General features: G+C 46.0%; 2 protein-coding genes across 6 annotated transcripts in view; one reads left to right on the top strand and one right to left on the bottom strand.

Moving 5' to 3' along the window:
* The first annotated feature begins 93 nt into the window (after positions 1 to 93).
* On the top strand, positions 94 to 5513 carry LOC117584689 (protein SMG5). 3 transcript variants are annotated; one of them, XM_034273720.1, is made up of 6 exons: positions 94 to 189; positions 651 to 841; positions 902 to 2544; positions 2601 to 4010; positions 4079 to 4237; positions 4296 to 5513. In XM_034273720.1, the coding sequence occupies exons 2-6, from the start codon at positions 669 to 671 to the stop codon at positions 4535 to 4537; spliced, it is 3627 nt and encodes a 1208-aa protein (XP_034129611.1). In that variant the 5' UTR covers positions 94 to 189; positions 651 to 668; the 3' UTR covers positions 4538 to 5513. The 3 variants fall into 3 exon arrangements, with proteins under 3 accessions (XP_034129611.1, XP_034129610.1, XP_034129612.1); XM_034273719.1 differs by having other exon boundaries at positions 135 to 376; XM_034273721.1 differs by having other exon boundaries at positions 135 to 376; positions 2604 to 4010.
* A 912-nt stretch (positions 5514 to 6425) lies between these two features.
* The window catches only part of LOC117584690 (centaurin-gamma-1A), a 53855-nt gene continuing 39900 nt past the window's right edge, over positions 6426 to 20380 (bottom strand). The window contains exons 2-8 of one of the 3 annotated variants that reach the window (XM_034273722.1): positions 14373 to 14605; positions 9927 to 10068; positions 9723 to 9857; positions 8303 to 9661; positions 8110 to 8227; positions 7668 to 8043; positions 6426 to 7598 (exon numbers count right to left, since the gene is read on the bottom strand). In XM_034273722.1, the coding sequence (XP_034129613.1) occupies positions 7275 to 7598; positions 7668 to 8043; positions 8110 to 8227; positions 8303 to 9661; positions 9723 to 9857; positions 9927 to 10068; positions 14373 to 14605 (2687 nt within the window). In that variant the 3' untranslated portion in view covers positions 6426 to 7274. Of the gene's footprint in view, positions 7599 to 7667; positions 8044 to 8109; positions 8228 to 8302; positions 9662 to 9722; positions 9858 to 9926; positions 10069 to 10824; positions 10927 to 14372; positions 14606 to 20380 lie in introns of those variants that run through there. The other 2 variants (XM_034273723.1, XM_034273724.1) reach the window with 2 other exon arrangements.

Genomic DNA, 20380 nt, shown 5'->3' on the forward strand with positions numbered 1-20380 from the left:
ACCCGCTATTCTACAATTTATTCCGCACTTGGATATTGTAAACGCTAGATCTAGTTAGAAAAAAGCTAAATTGGCAACACTGAGTACCTGGTCAATGCGGATTCATCGTCGTGCGATTAATATCACCAAACACAAAGAAAAGCAAAATTACAGATACGCGCTCATAAAACAACCCAAAACTGATAAAAGGTAATGCAGATCATGCAGGTAAACAGCTTATCGACTACCTGAATGCACGCAGGTGGGTGGTGCATGGACTATTTCGTCACCTCTGAAATACCAGTGCAGCAGAAGCAAAAGCAGCAGCGACCAGCAGCCCAAGAAAAGCAAGCAACACCGTGTTTAATTGATTATTCAATAAAACACCATCAACGAAGCTGCGCGTGTATGTGTGTGCGTCATCATTTGACGCAAAAAAACAACAACAAACAAACGTAAAAAGAAATTTCATTTGAACAACAATTCGTCAGCAAAAAAAGAGAATACGGGGGAATTTCGAGAAACAGATGGAAAAAAGACCGAACCATACACGGATACGCACATTTTGTACGCTCACACGCTAGAATAGTTGTCGCAGAGAAAATTTGTGTATTTTGTGGTCACGTCACGTGTGCGCAGAACTAAAATATTGCACTCGCTTTCTTCCGCAGAATTTTCGTTGGTCCGATATGGAGGCGACACTTAGCTCTGGCGGCTCGAACGCCTCCAGCGAGTGCGCCATAGAGGCGGGAACCACACGCAGCCGCTGCCTAGAGCCTGCGTTCAACAGCAACGGGCACTGCGGCAACGGCAATGGCAACGGTGCCGCCCTGCTTACCCAGGAGGTGAAGGATTTGTACAAGTAAGTTATTTTTACTCGTACCAGAGAGTTAACCGAAAGTAATGTGGTTGCTCTGCATAGATCGCTGTACACTGCCTCGAAGCAACTGGATGAGGCGAAGAAAAATGTGCAAAGCGTGGAGCAACTGTTCCAGCACGAGATCGAGGAGAAGCGCTCGCTGCTGGTAAACCTGTGCAAGCAAATCATTTTCAAGGATTACCAATCGGTGGGCAAGAAAATCCGAGAGGTGATGTGGCGACGCGGATATTATGAGTTCATAGCATTCGTCAAGAAGAACTGGCACAAGCAAGGCGTGGACGCAGCCACTGCGCAGGAGAATATGCAGAAGCTGGAGCGCTTTCTCTGCGCGGGAATTTTCAACTACAAACGTTTGTCCTCCAAGATGGAGGAGATCTATGACTTGGATCTGAAGTATCTCATCGACTTCTCCATCATAAGCGATGGCTACATCAGCGACATGATAGGGGAGCCCAAGGAGTCGACGAACTCCTGCACACAAGCCGTGGACAAGAGTCTGGAGGCTGTGTCCTTTGCCCTGGACACCATTCACTCATCGTTGCTGAGCCTGGGCGACCTTCATCGCTATTTTCTTGACTTTCGCATCGACAGTAAGCTGAGCATCAGCAAGGAACAGGTGGCCAAGTACTACCTAGAGGCATTTAAGCTTAACCCGGCCATCGGCATGGCCCAAAACCAGCTCGGCACTCTGTACTACGGTCAGAACTACGATCTGGACTCCACCTACCATTACCTGTACTCGCTGGTCTGCATCATACCCTTCGAGCTGAGCGAGAACAATCTGAATAAGCTCTTCGCCAAGCACACCGAGTACTTGGAGCAAATGGACCCAAACAAGCTCGACTTCAACATTGAGGACTTCTTCGCCCGATTCTATCTGATTGTGGATATTTTCTTCTTCGACAAAGAGGTGCCCGACTTTAATGCCCTCTGTCACTGTGTGCTGATTGATCTGCGCAAGATTCTGTGCTCGCAGCAGCTGCGCATGCCGGAGCCGAGCATTTACAAGATCATTTCGATTTTGTTCTTCTGCCTTTCCAAGCTCAAGATGATCAACTCGCCCAAGGTATACTCTTTGCATGCCTTTCTGGTGGCCGCCTGCTCGGATCTGATGGACGCCTGCATTGTCAGCATTGAGCAGACGATTCTGGCCCGCTCGGCGGACAACGAACAGTTCCAGGCGGACTACGAGAAGCGATTCGAGGAGTTTGACACGCTGGTCCGCAAGTCCCGCAACGAATACAAGAACTGGCTGGCCGCTGTTGGGGAATGCGAGCGCAAGGACAAGAAGCTGATGCCCCGACCCCACTCCCTCAAGGATTTCAGCTCCGATTCGCGCGACAGTCAGCGCTCCGTTGACGATGCAAAGACACAGGAGACGGGCGATGGCGAGAAGAACGTTGAGCCCATCTCGACTCGCTCCAGTGACGAGGCCAAGGAGAGCGATCTGAAGACGCCCCTCTCCTGCAAGAGCAAGCGGCGTGGCATGCGCCTGCGACGACGTCGTCGCAAGATGGCCCAGTCGGACGATAGCTCCTGCTACGACACTGAGAGCGACATGGACACGGACTTTTACAGCGACGAGGAGGACTATACAGACCTCAGCTCCAACTTTGACACTGACTTTAGCGACATAGATGCAGCCGACCCGGGTGAACCGTGTGCCGAGGATCCATATGAGACAGGTGAGCTCTTAATCTTCTTCGGTCGAGACCCAACTAATACTCCAATTCTCCCACAGCAGCATCTTACAGCAAGAAAGGGCGCAGGTCTGCAGGCGAATGCTGCGGCAACGATTTGATAGCCAACGATTTGGACAACGAGGATGTGGTCATTGAGGAGGAGAAAATTATATACCCCGAGCTGGAGCGTCGGCCCAATTCCCAGGAAGCAGACTCAGAAGAGTTGTTGCACAGCTTCGAAGTTCTGCAGCTGAACTTCAAGAGCGCCGAGGAGCAGGCGAAACCTGTGGAGGTAGCGATGGAGGTAGAGTGCCAAAAGCAGACTGTGGCGAATGATAGCGAAAGAGAGCCAGAACCTGAACCACCCGTAAGCCTCTCGGAGCCACCAAAGAAGCTCATCTATCGCAACAAGTACACAAAGATCAATCCGAACATTATCATTGAGTGTCTGCACAATGAGCCGACCATTAGAGCCCTGAAGATGCTCTTCGATTGGCTGCGCGTTAATCCGGAGATACTCATTGGTTGCTACCACTCGAACCCTGAGTTTGTCCACAAGATCATGAAGCTGCTGAACTACTGCAATATTGATGTCTTCACCAGAAAGGTTTACTTCGAGAGAGAGCTCTTGACCACCTCGAATGTGCGGGAGGCCCTCGTTGAGCTCTTCGATGTGCGGGCCAATGTTCCGCTGAGCGAGGACTTTACCTTCAAGAACTTCGATATCTTCCAGAGCACCCAGATGACCTTGGACTGGGAGACAATCATTAGGGAGCGCGTGACGCCACAGGAGGAGTCCATTCTGCGCATCTTCAAAATGGTCGACTTTGGCTTCTTCATTTGCAAGCAGAAAAAGTTCAACTACAGATTCTGTGTGAAGACGCGACGTTTCACCGAGAACCAGAAGAAGAAACAGCGAGAGGAGAAAAAAGGTGGTGGATCGCGGCGCCGAGAGCGTCGCACTGCTCCGAAGACCACTCGCAAGCGTAACGAGGGACGCACTCGTCGCTACTCGGACCGCAAGAACGGCATTGTCCGCAAGAGCTACACAAGCAACGAAGAGAAGGACACCGTTGAGGAGTGCCGCAAGATGCCGCGCAAGGGTTACCTACGTAATCGAAATGCCGAGAAGGCAGCTGCAGTCATCACCAGTGCCACTGGCACATCAATGGCAGGAGGCACATCCGCCTCCACCACCACAAACAGTGTCATTGAGAAACTCAATGTTCAGTCCAGCTCGGGAGCAGATGAGGAGCGCTCTGAGGCAAAGTCGAAGAAGTGCGAGCTAATGGGCAAACTCTGGCTGCAAAACGAAGTGGGGAAACTCGAGGAGGAGCTGCGAGACAGTCCTCCCCATGTGGTGATGTCCCCATTTGTTGTGGTCGATTCCAAGGCGTTGACCGAATACAATGGCATTGTCAAGTCGTTGGTGAGGACCAAGAAGTGCATTGTCCTAATACCGAATGCAGGTGAGTGCACTCGAAAGTGGAATAGTGGAGTGGTCGAAGTCATTGTGTGTTCCATTCCCCCATATCAGTACTCAACGAGTTGGACGATTTAAAAAAGCGCAGCGAGAATGTGCGCCATGTCATCCGTTGGCTGGAGCAGGAATTCAAGCATGGCAACCGTCACCTGCGCGCCCAGCGCGACAACGAAAGCCAACCGCTATCATTGCTTAAGATCTCGCGGAAGATGGGTAAGTAATGGATTAAATGTGGGCAGTGCCTATAATTTCATTTAAATTCTTTGTACAGATCGCGATGCTTCGGTCTTCCTGCAGATTGCACAGTTCTGCAATCATCTTGTGGCCAACCATGCCGATCCGCATGTCAGTGAGCTGCAGAAGAACGTTGTCACATACTTGTCGGGAGATAATCTGCATGAGAAGAATCGCCAGCAGCAGAACTTTAGCTATACCGGAATACTCGACTCCATACCGGCTCGCTATGCACAGATTCAGAGCTTCTACTCCAAGTTTAAGGCCAACAAAAAATGAAGGGGTCTGAGCGTAGCGGTATCGGTAGCGGGCGCTAAGGCGGCAAAGACAAAGGCAACTGCAGATCAGATGCACTGCAAGCAAAGGGTGCGAGCGTGTTCTCTCTCTGTACAACCACAAAATCGACATGGAGCTCCAAAGTTAACGAAATCCGTGGCCAGCGGGCCGCGGCAAAACAAAATCAGCAATCGCTGCTGCAGCCTACGTTGCGGCTGTGACCCCATTCAAAACTGAATCTGTTTACCATCAGCGGGAACAGGATCCCTGCCCCAGCCCACGCCCAAGCAGCAGCAGCAGCAGCAGCATTGCGTGGAATTTGCTTGTTGTGTTTAGACAAAACAAAAACTAAAATACCAATCAAAAAGCGTTCACTTTCGACTCAATGGCAACAATGATGACGACGACCAGGCTCAGTTAAACGGAAAAACGGCAATCAAAACACTGGAAAACCCATATAAAATGAAAAAAAAAAAAACAAACAAAAAGAGCAATATTAAAAAATTAACCTTAGAGCAGGCGAGTGCCTCAGACGGTTCTCGGACCAGAAGGAGATGATCCTGATGAGTCCAAGTGGAATGAATGAATACGATAAGGATGACAGCCGATCGGATTGTTGCTTCATATACCACACGGCATGGTCCACCAATATCTTCGTCTCAACCGATTCATTTCTGACACTTGCTTCGCCCCTCATGCAGTTGTGTTTCATTTTCAATTTCACAGTATGAGTAAATTTAAATTGCACGCTTAACACCTTCATACAGTCCGCGTGAAACTGATGTTATAATTACAGTTTACATTATAATGCAAACCCCCAACTAAAGTTCAATTTTCGAACCGGACACATTGTAATTTCCACAAACGTGGAGGCGACTCGCGTTAATATGTACACTAAATTCCACATCATTTACAATTTTCCCTAAATATTGAAAGCTTGTTAAATTTTGTTCAATTAAATAAAGCACCCAGGCGCAAATTTGTCTATGTTATTTTAATCGGCTTCTTGGGCTATTCAATTTACTGGTATTACTTATGCATGTACAAATGTACATATAATGGGGAAAAACTACCATGCTAGTGTCATATACCTATTGATATTGCTGATAAAGATCGCGATGTTTCAGTCTTCCTGCAAATTGCTGAATTCTACACTCATCTTGTGGCCAACCAAACCATTTGTTTGGATTTCTTAAATACTGAGAATAATTTGAGGCTACATTTTTCTACCGCTAAGACAGAAAAAACATTTAAACAAAAGCTGTGAGAAATGTCATATGTCTCAGGAACTATCAATTTGAAAGCGCATTGAAATCGTGCTCGTCCAGAAAGCTTTCCTACCATCTAACAGCCGTTAATAAATTGTATCTCCATTTCATTTAGCTTTAGCTTTCGTGGCATTTAAAAATGTTTGAAACAATTACCTTTACCTATTTTAAAGGCGCCAATACGCATATCTTATGGATGGATTACCCTCTTTTATGGTTTTGACAGCTATAGAATCTTTAGTATAGAAATATATATGAATGTAACAAATCTTTATTTGCAGATTCTACTACTATGAAAAGCTGTTTAAGCTGCCATGGAACAAACAGAAGAAAACTGTGTTTTTAGTACAAAGAAAATGCAAGCAAGTTTTTAAAATTTTTAATACATTTTTATTTAATGGGTTTTCTTGTTCTTTTGTTGATTTTTTGTGTGTTTTGTGTGCTGCTTTTCCTTCCAATTAAATTGAGTTTGTCACGTTTTGTGGTTTGTAGCTCGTACAAATAGCGTTCACAATAAATCGAGGGTGTATACATATAGTAATATACATATACATATATAAATATACATATACATTTATATATATATATATATATAGAATATTTTTTGATTTATAACTATTTTGTATAATTGGTTTCAAATACTTTCAGTTTAATTTGTTGTCCAGATAGTACAATCCGTTAAACGTGCTTTCAATAGAAGTTTTTACTTGGATTTATCATGGCAAAGAATTTTGTGTCTTGTTTGTGGATTTGTTTTAGCATAAGCTACATAAGTAGTACATGTTTAGGTTTAGGCGTGTTGATTTGTGTTAACCGATTATCAAGCAATTTCAACTATGAGTGTACAAACACTCGTATTATATGTTTATATATATATTTTTGTGTGTGGTGTATATTGTATAGCATAAGTTTGTTTTTGGCTTTAATCTTAGATTCATTTTGTTTATACGTAAATTGTTCATTAACAACTCCTACTACTGTTGCTATTGTTGGAGGTGTGTATGTTTGTTTTTATGTGTATAGTGTATGGATGTCTCTGAAGTCTTTATGAAATCGGTTAAAAAATAATAATATTACTACATAATTAGTTGTTTTGCAAACGACCTTAATAAAAAAAACCTGCACACGATAAAACAATAATAATCATAATAAAAGATGTAATAATAGCAGAACGTAATACGAAAATAATAAATTATAAACTTGAGATTACAACAAGACGACTGTACAGGCTTTGTGGGACGACTTAGGAACTAAACGAACTAAAAACTTCCATTCAACGCTTGCCAAAATAATAATAATATTAATTATAATTATAATAATAATAATAAAACATTTACATTTGCACAACATTCCTAAAAACCTATGCTCTAATCTCTATACATTCAGTTCCTCTCGAATTTCAACTAATTCCATTACATCCTCATCCTCGTACAACAAACATTCGGGTTTAGCTTATTGTAAATTTAACTATTTTAGATAACACCCGACACGGACTTCTCGTACGGCGTGCCCAGGGTGTCGCGTCTTCGCGGCAACGTGCCGCTGGCGGTCAGTGGAGCCGCCTCGGGGCAGCCTAGTCCCTCCAACAGCTCCACCAGTGCCGTCGTGTCCTCGACATTGTATTGTGGAGCCGGAATTCCGCCGTTGGCAGGTGGAGCAGGAGCGGGAACGGTTGTGCCCGCTTGCGCAGCTGCTGCGGCCTTCATCGACTTGGCCGTAGCCAGCGATTGGGCAGCCCGGGCATAGGCCAGGCACGTGCGACCCTCATGATCCGTGTGCTTAATGTTGGCACCGTACTGCAAAAGGAAAAAACGAACAACCTTTAGTTAGTTAATGGATTTTGTATACTCTTTCAGGTAACTTACCCAGATCAGAAGCTGTGCAATGGCCAGGTTGCCTATGGCACAGGCCAGGAGCAACGGAGTGCGCACATCCCGGGCGCTCACATTGGCGTTGGTCACCTCCGCTGGGCAATTGGCCAGTATGGAAACAATCGACTTGATGTCGGCGCGTATCACAGCCTCAATCAGCTGCTGTCCCGGGCTGGGACTTGGGTGCGCCGAAGAACCACTGCCGAGGGGTGAAAGAAATTCTTTGGCCTCGTACTTGCTGCGTATCCATCGCTCCTTCTCCTCGCGACTGGCCTGCGTCGTTGGCTTTGCCCGTTGCCTGGTGGTCGACTCCCAAACGGAGTTGGCCAGGCTGTTTCCAATGGAAAGCATAACACTGAGATGAGGTGATCTATTGGAAGACAAATATAATGTTAAGAAACAATGCAGAGAGGTTTAGATTAGATTAATAACTTACGGCCAGTCGTCCAAGCCCAGGGAGCGCACCTTGGATATGTGCGAGCCAAGATTGCGATGAATGCCCGAGCACTCGATGCACATAAGTACGCCAAGATTGAGGCTGGCCCATTCGGGATCTGCAATGAGAAAGATAAAGAAGCAAAGGGTGAGTGTCGGCACAGATGAGAGCTGTGGCTGTAGCTGGCACTTACTTGGTGCTCCACAGTCGACGCAGTGGCCATTGCCCGGCACTCGCTGACGTATGGCCAACATGGCAGCCAGATCTGTGCTGGTCGCCTGCTTGGTCTTGCTGCTCTCAATGCTTTGCAGGCTCTTGAATATCTCCTGCTCGACGGCGGCCACCCATTCGTCGCGCTCCTCCGAATTGGCTGCCTCGAAGTGCCACTGCTTGGAGTCCAACGAGACGATGTAGAACTCGTAGCCATCGTTGTCGTCGGCCTCGCTCGCCTTCACGCTGCTGCTCTTCATGCGGCGGTGACGCTTCTTCACATTCGGCGTCTGGGCCTCCAGCTTGCTGGCCGTTGCCGCCGCCTCTCCAGCAATAAAAGTCTGCGAGTTCGAGTTGGACATGGCAATGCCCTCGTCCCCGCTCGTCTGCTGTGAGCTGTTCGACTTGAGGGGCTCGGTGCCGCCGGTTGCAACACCCGAACCAGCGCCCAGCAGGGAGAGCTTCTCGCTCAGCTTGCGCTGATTGTCCTTGGCCAGTGTGAGGCAGCCAATGCCGTCGCTGAGAGTGTTTTGGGCCCTCTGACCATTGGCCAGGAGCGAGCTGGTCAGCGCACTGTTTGTGATGATGGACTTGGAGCCGCGCGGCTTCTGGCCCGGCACCTTTACTGTCACGTACTGCAGCGGAATCTCCTTGCCATGCACGTCGTCCATGTAGTCGTGCAGTGATGGGTGGTACGTGAGCCGGCCGTCGTCGCACAGCGTCACGTACTTCTTCTTCCACTCCTTGTTGAGGGACTTGCTGGAGCGCTTGTAGAGATAGCCCTGCTTGATGGGAATGGAGCGTCCGCTGCCCAGCTCGCTGCCTTTCGGCTCCTTGTCCTTGTCGGCCTTCTTCGAGGAGGAGGGGATGAACAGGTTCGAGCGTCGCCGGCTCTTACGGCTCGTCGTGGGCGTCGAGGTAGGCGTCGGCAGCTCCTTTCCGGGCGGCGGTGCCAGGTCGCGTGGATCTCGCAGCTGCACCTGCGAACAGTCGCCCTGCAATGAGCTGGCCGCTGCCGCTCCAGGATTGTATTTGGTTATGTTGTTGTTCTCGTTGGTGGCCACTGTCGTGCAGGAAGCCGAGGACGAGCTGCTCGCCTGCAGGGACCACAGCTTCTGCTCCGCCTGTGCAAAGTCCGCGCTCATTCGCAGTGGCAGCTGCTGCTGTCCCCGTTGTCCGTGCATTCCATGGTGTTGCCCATGTTGGCTGTGTGGGCCGTGCTGTCCGTTGGTGGGCGCCTGGTAAGGCGCCAGTCCGAGGCGACTTCCTTGTGGCGTTGTTGGCCTGGGCGGCTGCACTGACGGCGGCAGCGGCAGACGCTGCGACAGAATCTTCTGGCAGGCTGTGCGGAACGAGGGAATGTTTATTTCTGTAGGAGACTCTTCTGTGTGGAAGTCACTTACCGTCTTGAAAGACGCGCTCCACGTTCAGGCCGTATGTAGCGCAGGTCTCGTAGTAGGAGCAGCGTTTCAGGTCGCTGGCCAACTTTCTGGCGCGGGTGTCGTCAATCACACGCGGATTGCGATCACTGATGGAGTCTGCAAAGGTGGGAAAGACAGGCAGGGCATAAGTAGGGAAGCCCCAGTAATGAGAGAGAATCGACTTACCTTGCGTCCCCACCAATATCATGGGTATGTCCTGTCCGTTCCGAAAATGCGCCATTTTCGTGTAGTAATTGTAGACTGTATTGAAGCTGCCCTCGTTCTCCAGGCTGAACACAAAGATTACCGCATCCACCCAGCCAGCGAACTGTAAGGAGAATGTCCAAGGGAAATGTTTGCATGAGAAAGGGTTTATGGCCAGGTATAGCTGGAATCTGACAACAAAAGGAGAGAGTGAGCGCTGCGAAAACAACGCTTTGGGACGCTGCGAGTCCTTGACTTTGCGGGCTTCTCGGGGGAGCCAGAGCGAGGAGTAAACAAAGTGCGGCGTCTGGCGGAAGCGCGCAAAACAATGGACCCATAACCATAACCACCATAACCAGGCGGGCTGCTAACCTCTCGGCGGGTCTCCTTTTCTTATAGGCCTGAGACTCGGTCTGTGAGGAGTCTCGGGCTCTGGCTCTGGCTGTGCAGGACTCAACACACACACTTGAAAAAGTCGCTAATGAAGCACTTGAATGCCCTGCTCCTGCTCCTCCTCCTGCCTTCTCTGCTGTTCCTCTCGCCAGACGTGTGTTAAACTTTTTAATGATTTTCGTATGCCTCTCCACGCACACACACAAAAACAGGCACACACACTCTCGCACACAATCGTACTGTCGGAGTTTCGAAGGATAATGAACTTTTATGCAGCATGTAAACAGTTCTGACTGCCTCTGCCTCTGTTTCTGTTTCTGTTTCTGTTTCTGCTTCTGTTTTTTGGTTCTACTTCTCCTTCTGTTTCTGCGCAGGATTCCCCGTTACCAGCCAAAGGAAACGTTTTTTCCTATTGATTGACTGGCCTTCGATTCAATTCAATTCAATTCGAAACGGATCAATTAATTATGCATTAAAAGCTTTTCACCTGGCCACCGAACCCAGCCTTAGTATGCGGATGAATAATTTATGTAACTCTGTTCAACTCCATTCGGGTCCTGTCCGTTTCCTTGTCGTTGTCACAGGAGGAGCAATCGGAAAAAAGCCGCCCGCACGCGACGCCAGTCGACAAACAACTGGCTTCGAGAACGTCCTGGCAACGACGAGGACAACGGCGGCGTCCTCGTTGCTTTGTGCATTGTATGGTGGGTGGTTGGGTTGTTCGATGCTTGCTACAATGGTTGGATGGTGGGAGGTTGTCTGCCTCCTGCCCCGCCGCTGGCGTCTCGCCATCATGGCCACTTTTTATGATTTGTTGTGAAAATGTATGCAGAGGAAACAGGAAAGCAAAAAAACGAAGCAGCAGCAGCAGCAAGATGCAGGGATGTAGAGGAAGAGGAATACAACAGTTTGCTGGATAACGGAGAGCGGGAGGAGAAACGACGAAATGCTGACTCTCGCACATATACTCGATACAATGCAAGGCTGTATCTGTCTGTATCTGCATATGTGTGGAAGAATGCATACTGCATATGTGCGTATGTATGCGGATGCCTGTTTGGCTGGACGTATGCTGATGAAGGAGAAAGCAAAACAAGAGGAAGTAACACAGTGCGGTTCACAGATTTGGGACCACTTTGAATTTGTGAACTTCTCATGGGTAACAATTTTTTACTGCATAGAAACATACTGAAACGCATAGCAAACCTATTTTGCTACTCACAACTCCCATTTCTTCGTACAATTTGAAACCCATCCGCTGCCACCAACACTACCTCGAGTGTATCCCCCCATTCGCATCCATTCGCAATAAGGAATCGACAACTGCTAGTCGCGTGCAATATTGTTGTCGCTGTGTCGTCAAGACACACGAGACGATGTCGTGTCTCGCAGTGGTATAAGCATGGTGGTGTATGGTAATGATATCCCTATGCGCTGGAGCAAACAACAAAAAACAAAAACAACTACAAAAGCGAGCCGCCCGAGTGGCGACGCGTCGCTCATGGAATGAATGATTTCATCCAAAGTTCTGCCACTGTAACTGTTACTGCGCGAGGGTGGGCTTTTGGGTTGGCTGCGGCTACTCGTAGCTGGTGTAACTTTTGCCAACTCTCTCTGTCAAAAATGAGGGTTATTTGCTCTATGAAATATGAAAAATACGTTTATTATGTTCCATAAAGATGTGAATGACACGGGTTAGTCAAGGAAAGTGAAATAATATCAGGGGGCTGTGCAGGGAATGGCGAAAAGTGGACGATTTTGTGAATTGGAAGAAATTACTAATGTAGCAACGTTTTGGGCGGGGGTTTGGCCTGATGTACCGCCATGGGGCGGTTTTGCGGGAGAGGCTGCAGTGTGTGCGCTCAAGTGAGAGAGTTGATTGACAGTTTTGCATGCAGTGAGCGGTAACGATTATGCAATATGCATGAGGAGAAAGCTGCAACAGTGTGCAATGAAGCGATAAAAATGGTTAACAAAAAATATGATTCATTCATTACCAGCGCATGTCCAACTGTAGCTATTTTCAACTCTAAACATCATGTCAAACCGTTTATACTCTCAAACTGTGAAGCGTTTCATACTGTAACCTTTCCGAGTTGACAAGTTTGGAAGTCATAACCCGAAGCAAGCACAATTTCATGTGACGTTCAACCTGTAGCTGTTCTCAAACTGTACCATACTATAATTTATAGGCAGCTGCTTCAAAACTTTGAATACCGTTGCCTTACTTTGAAAATATCAGCTAAAGCATTTTTTTAGAAATGGTTTCCCTATGATTCTAAAACTGTTAAGCTGAAACCAGTTACTCGCAAACCTGCCACTCTTGGAACCGCAACTCTCACTGTGCCTCTGTCTAGCTTCGATTACTCTAAAATCGTACATCCCAAAACGTTTCCCTTTCCCGTTAAAGACCTAATCCTTTGTTGTGCTTCGATCAACGATAATTTAGGTCAATCATCTGCTTGACTTGCAACAAAAAATTGCAAACTTCTAATTAAACAAAATACAATTGGGAAATTTGAAATATGAAATTTGAATTAAAATTGCAAACAACGGGAGACGGAAGACAGCATTTAGAGAGAAAGAGACAGAGACTAGACAGGGATAGAGCGAAAGTATTATAGGGATATAGTTGGGATTTCGAGGGTCGCGTGTCTGGCACATTTTTTATATGTAAGCAACCCCCTATCCCCACCCCCCTGGGTGTAAATAGAACCGCAAATAATAAAAAAAGAAAGAAAGAAAAGCGAAAGCAGCTTACAATTTATAATCCTCACTTTCACCCTTTAAGCCTCAGGCACGGGATGTCGCCCAGGGGGTAGGGAATAAATCAGAGGCGGGGATCAGAAAATGCAATTGCAAAAATGTAAATTTGGCGAACCGAGAATCGCGAATCCTTACACGCTGTACAATACAATATGCACTCTGGTGAAGCATATCAAAGCCGTGTGCCGAACAACAAAAGCTCCTTGAGGCCTGGCCTCGAGGGAATCAACGAGTCATGGCCCCCGTTGAAAGGTACATAACCATAAATAGCCCGTGGTTAAGTTGCCTTTAATTATGCCAGCTACCCAGTCAGTCTCCAACCTCTTCCACACAGTAGAATTTATATTGACAAAGACCAATTCAATTGCATTCGGTTCGAGACCAGATAAACTTTGATTGTCGAATGCAGTCAGAGGGGGTTGGTTAGCTGGTTGGTTGGCCGCTTGGTCCCAAGGTAAGCTCGGGGGTTGACAATCAGCCGAGTGCTCGCCATTGTGTGCCACACACTGCGCAACCTTTAACCTTTGTCCAGGCCATGCCAAGTATTGGCGCTCTGCCAAGTGATGATGATGTTGTCTCTGCTGCATTTGCTGCTGCACATCACGTCCCGACCTGTCATAATGGTCAACAGCAGCAGCAGCTATGGGAAGAAATTGTGTCAGGAAAAAAACGCTTATCAAAATTGCGACAAAGTTTTGGCTCCCCCCTTGAGCCTGACTGCTGCCAAAGGTCGGAGTTCGATTGAGAGAGTGACTCATGCCCCAGCAGTCGGTGAAGTTAAACTTCTTAGCCAGCGAAGTGAAGTGAACTACCGAAAAGTACTGGCAGCGAAAACTTGGATAATTGCCAGCGAAGACTGTGAAAATGAAACAAAAAGTTATACAAAAGAATGACTGCAATCCTTGATACACAAAAGAACCAAAGAAACTAACCAGCCGAGAGCTGTGCTCGGGCAATTCAATCAAATAATATTTCCAACTAAACTTTGTTCCCATCCGAGGCCCACGCAAACCTGCCAGCAATCGAATAACAACCCCAGAAGTTTGCCCCGTTGATCCCACGTTGACCTCAATTCAAATATTTACAAGATGATAAGGGGAAAATTTATTTGTCTGCAGCAGGAAAAACTTTCTTGCCAGCAAAGTGCCTTCCCCCGGGAACCACTTCCTACTTCCCTCCCAGGCAATACATCATTTTTACATTCCTATGAATTTTTTATGCCTAAAAAAAAAGCCAGAAATAACCCCCAAATACGTAAACGAGACTTACCTGCATTTCTGGAGCTCCACCCTCGTCGCGTATGAGCAGCAAGTAGCTCTGGCCATCGATGAAGACCTCCTTCTTGAAGCGACCGCCCTCGGGCGATTCCTCCTGCATGTAGGAGCCGGTGAGGTAGCGATGTACCAGCGCCGACTTCCCAGAGTTCAGCGAACCGACGATTCCCAGCCTCAGATCTGGCACTGATCTCGAGATCGTCCATTCCTGGCTATTTACAAATGAATCTGTAACAAGCAAAAAGAATCAAATTATCATTAGCAAAGAGCGTTCCACGTTGTTTCAGTTTCAGTTTTAGTTGAGTGAGAAAAAACAAGTTAGCGGCGCGTAATTAGCGATCTCAGAGAACCCGTTTGCTCTCCAGAAAAAATCCTTTTGACCTACATGTGGCCCGGCCAAAAGTTCTCGTCGCTCCCTTCTCTCTCAAGAACCCAAGCCCATTCTATCCTCCCATCATTAGCCATTGCTTCTTATGCAAACCCTGAGCACTGGTATCTACTCGTACATCATCCTTCGGTCCCATTTCATTGCCGCTTGCTTGATTGACAACATAAATGTGAAATAAATGGGTGCTGGCTGTGCTGCGGAGCTTCCTTTATATTTTTCGGCAATTGTCGGCTGACGTCCCTCGACGTGTGCAAACTTTTAAATTGTCAGTTTGCCTGAACACTTTTCTGATTTAAATTAGCTCATTGTCAAGTCCCAGACCCAGTACCCAGTACCCAGTCTCAGTCCCAGTCAGTCACTCAATCAGACTTAAGATCTTTTAGGTCACAGTCACTGTGTCAGCTGTGCTTTTCCTTCTGTGTTTCAAGGTTAAAGCTTTTGCTGTTGCCATGGAATATGGTCCATAAATGGCTAGCACCTTAAGAGGAGAACTCGATATCTATGTGATCAGAGAAACAGCTGCTTCAGAGGCTACTCCAGCAGACATGTGTAAGCCGGGGCAAAGGGAATGCCCCTAAAATTGATGCTGCACTTCACTCCCTAGTGTAACAATCTGTTAAGCACCGAAATGAATGCACCATCAAAGTGCCAAAATAAAGCTCTTCCCAAGCCAACGAGAACCCAACCCGAGCCATTAGATTTCCAAGTGCCTGCGATCAATTTCAAAAAGGGGTTTCAACCAGGGGGCAGGATATTTTGAAGGGTAGAAGGAGTGACAATGCCTCTGACCAGTTGACCATTTGAGTAGTTTTTGCCTTGCCTTGCGATGATTTACTGCACCCAAGCAGGGCAGGAATATGTGAAAATTGCTCTATTATGAGTTGTTAAGAGTTGCTTAAGTAAACACTGAGCCGGGAAGATGGACATCGACAGCGACAGCGACAGCGACATGGCCATAGACATGGACATGGATACGTTTCTTGTCAGCGTCTCAAGGGGTTGTCACGCACGGCAGGAACTTGTTTCCAGGCCGCTTGTTAATCGACTGAAAGTACTGAAAATACAAGTTCAACTGGTTTGCACTCTTACCTCTGGACCTCTGCTGACCAGAGCGCAAAATTACAAATTAAAACGAAATAAATATGCCTTTGTTATGTTTATATAATACTGGAAATACCGAAATAAATCCGAGAAAAGGAGCACAATTCAATTGTGTGTTTGAAATTGAAAATGATATGCAGAGAGGAGCAAGGAAAAAAAAATTAGCGCGGTTTTGCAATTTGCATGCCCCTTCCAGAAGGGCTTTGGTAAATGGGAATGGATTTCAGATCAAACATGGCGCAGCAACTGCAACTGCAACTGGTTCCTCCGTTCTGGTTGCTCGAATTGTAACAAATTGTGTAGATTGGTGTCTTGGCACAATATCCCAGCTAATTAATGGCTCGCCATTAGCCCAAAGGCGCTTAAAGTTACAAGCCAGCTACAAATGCATCTTTAAGTTTGACTAATGATGCCAAATGTCTGATGGCAATGGGATCGGTGTTGGGATCTGAATCGGGATAGCGATCGGCTTATGTGTGAAGTTCAAACCGCCAGTCGCAGTGCCAGTTACAGCCCTGGAGCGAGGCACAACCCCTTTTTTCCAGCGCTGTAACCATCTCTCGGTGGCAGGGTGGAAGAGGGGGGTAGGGGCATCTTTATCTCTCTGGGATCGTAACTCAAACACATGTCAAATGTCGCCTCCGTTGTCAAAATTCCCAACATAATTACGTATGCAAACTAGCTATGACCCGAAAATGTCTTTCGATTTCTAAATATTTAATTTCTCGAGCATTTCTTGTTCCTGGCTCTCTGGATCTAGGGAGAAAGTCTGTGTCCGTGTTTGTTGTTCGTAGAAGGGGTTCGTGTTGGGATTGTTTTTTACTGTTTGTTTGTATTTATACTCTTTTTACCATTGAGGGGCGATAAGAAGTCTGCCCATCCCATTACAGTCTGTTCTTCCTTTCTCCGTGTCCCGGATTTACAGCTCTTGATGTGGGTTAAGCATTTTAATTAGCGAACAATATGAAAATTTCATTTTCCTTCTTTGGAAACATGTTTTCTTAGTAGCCAGGTTGACCCGGCGAACCCCCGAACTTCAAGATACATAGCTACAAAGATAGATAGCTTAGTTTTATGATGACTGACAGCAGCTGTAACCGAAGCAAACCGATGCATAACCAGGCTGAGTTTTATCACCTTGAAGCGTGCCAGAAGCCTATGGCACTTGGTGTATTATACTTGACCAGGAACAGGCGCCAAGAATTCCCATAAAATGTTTATGGCCATTTGGTTGTTACGGAAGCTGCTACAAGAAGCGTTTAGAACTGTCATCGCTGCAACATTAACGACTCCTCTTCTTTACTCAGCAAATGCTACAGCTAAAGAGTTTTTTAATCTCATAAAATACAATAATTGAAAGAGAAATATATATATAAAAAACTGGCATAATAAAATAGACAAGCTGCAACAGAGAGACAAACTCTGAGTTCCGATTACGGCAGACCCCGAACCGCAATTAGATCCCGTCCCGTTGGCATTCTCCATAGAAATTTTTTAATTATTCCTCGCACTGTTTGGACACTTTTGGTATCCCTAGCAATGGTCAAATAATGTGATTTTAATAAGCCAAAACCAGCCATAATGGAATATTATTCCATTTGCCGCGCCTTTCATTGAATTAGGAATAGCCTGAATAAATCGAATGCATGGAGAAAGAAAGATCTCTGGCATAAATCATCACATGAGTTGCATAAAACATATTTGCATTGGCCCACGAAAAACCTACGAAAATATTTAGGTAGGAAAAGGCTGGCTGTGTCGACAGAGTGTCCAAGAGTCCACAAGGCAAAGGAGAGAGGGAAAGATCTGGCCATAAATCAGGCCCGTGTTCGGCCATGAGCCTCGGTGTGTTGGCGTTTGGTTCCTTCCACCTTTCTTCCTTCGTTCGTTCTTATGCACATTTCCTATGTAGGACAACTGCACATCTGCCCCAAAATCTGATTTACTTTCTCTTTGTTTCGCCCTGCCGTTTGTGTTTGTCCAGAGATCGGTGAAAGAAGATCACAGAAACTGGTGGCAAAGTTGCAAGCAGAAACGAGAGAGAGAGAGAGAGAGAGAGAGAAGGCATTTTCCTCCTCATCCTCATCGTCTCAACAAAGGCAAAGAAAATTAGCAAAGCCCACAAATAAAACGAAGAAAAAAAAAAGGGCGATCGCACAAACAAGATTAGTAGAGAGGAGTAGGCGAAAGAGAATGAGAAGGGGAATGAGAATAGCTCTAAGAACGAGAATGTGGAGGATGTCGGAGACAGGAAAAAGGTAACTAAAATAAGGAATAAATAAGGTAAAAGATTCTCGATGGCCATGGCAATGCTGTTAAATTATTTACAGAACTGTTAAGATATTTCGAGACTACAAAATGTAACAATTATGGTAAAAGTCTCACAGATAAGTCATAAAGCTTATTCCATGCCTATTTCTAAACAGTTACATTTGGCGATTAATTACGGCGCAAAACAATAAGCTGAACGTAGCCCACCTTAGGCAACGCTCCTCCAACTGTTATCCCCCGCGGGCCACGACAGAGACGAGTAGATAGAAAAGTTCTGCACGAATGGTTGCGACACTTCAAGGTCCGAGCTGGGGCTGGGGCATCATCAGCGTCACGCAATGTGATAGGAGGAATGGGTGTGTTTTGGTTACGTGGATGGCTACAGAAGTACGTAGGGTACATAGCGGAATGTGCCTGCTTCTGACAAATAGATTCGACTCGTGTGTCACGTGCAGGCGGTACTCGAATGTAGATTCCGGTCCTGAGGAATCCACATGACTTCATCGCCCGAAAATCCAACGGAACAGTCGAAATTGACACACAAATTCACGCATCATTAGCAAGCGCGCAAACAAACAAATAAACAGATGGGAACGAATAATCATACAAGCGGAATGGGACTCTGACTCGGGGGCGATCTTGTACAGCAGAAGACACATGTTGGAATTTAATAAATTGGATCCAAAGGCGGTCGGCTGATGTGAGAATTGAATCAATTTGCTGTCCCAACAACACTCAGTTGAAGGTCAATCCACCAGAAAGAGGATGAAGGATGGAAGATGAAACGCCTGCAGGCACTCGAGAGACCACGCCCCGTGCAATACAAGGGGTTAAAATTAAAAGACTTTCCGATCTCGTTCTACCCCTGAAGATCCCAGTCATTGGCTACAAAGATTCGTGTGCTCAGGTAATAAAGCATCTTTATGCCGCAGATCTTCAATGTCATACTCCATTTTTATTCAGCAAGAAACTTGTTCCTCACTTCTACTCCAATACGTAGACATACTCGTACTCCAATCTACATAGACGATTTCTTTTTTTATTTTATTTTGAGTGCCATTTATCAGTTTTTGGGGCCAAATTGAATTTTTGTTGTGTGTCGAAACTCAGGCACACAGGAAAACGTAAAAAGTTGCAAAACACGCGGCAGTAAAGGCCACAAAAGTAAATAAAGAAACAAATCGTTCTATGATTCCTTATCTTTCCTAGGTGTAAGCCCCACAACAGCCATATAGGGGTACACATAAACTTGGACTCTTATCGCGAGTGTAAAGTCAATTTCCTCTATGGCATATGTCTTGGTATTTGAGCCATTAGCAAAGTGCATTCAGAAGTCATTCAAGTAAATGGATCTTATGATATAATGATAATAATATACAAATTGTTGTAGAGTAGAAATATTCCCTCAAGTTCGTGTTCCGGTGGGTTCTCGGTGGGTTGGTCCTAAGATCCCAAGAACACAATCTAATCGACTGAAATCTAATCAAACTTTTCTCTCATTCGTTTGAATTGTGTGAGTCTTTAACCTTACTCAATATCTAAATAGCCAAACAGAGGGAACCATCCCATTCATAGGTTGCATTCCACAATTCTTATGTCCAATTTTGAATTTTCTTACTCAACCCCAACAGCGATTAAATGTCAAATTTATGACATGACTCTGCGCAAAGATCATCTTACAATTGCACCTAAAAAAGGCAGTAGATTTTTTTAGTTTTCCCTCAATAATTTCTTCATCTCAAAGTAGGTTTTTTTCCATTAAAAAAAAGCGCAAAAAAAAGACACCCGGCTGGAAAAGATCCTTTCGAGTCAATCAAAAGTTGACAATAGCGAAGGCAAGTGAGAGCCCAGGACATGCAGGCGCAGAAGCAGGACATTTACTGGTGGTTGGTTGGTTGGTTGCTCCTCCAACCTACGGTAGCGGTACTCGTACTCGTACTCTATTAAATATGACATATTTATGAAGTGTCAGTCGCGAGACAATGGCAGAGGAAAATCTGGGGAAGAAGTGAAGAGAAAGAAAGTGCATTGGGAAATGGCATTTTTCCTGGGATTTCTTCTCCTTTTTTTCAGCTGCTGCTGCTGTTTGTCCGATGTCTGGTCATAAAATCAAATAGAATCAAATTGAATTCGTATTTGTGTTTAATATTTATGCGGTGAGATTGTCGGAGATGAGCATTTGATTGTGAATTTCTTCAGGGTCCGTTTTGAGGTTTCCTTTCTTTCTTTCATTTCTGTGGTTA

This window comes from Drosophila guanche, unplaced genomic scaffold (assembly GCF_900245975.1).
Source record: "Drosophila guanche unplaced genomic scaffold, DGUA_6, whole genome shotgun sequence".
Classification (NCBI taxonomy): Eukaryota; Metazoa; Arthropoda; class Insecta; order Diptera; family Drosophilidae; genus Drosophila; species Drosophila guanche.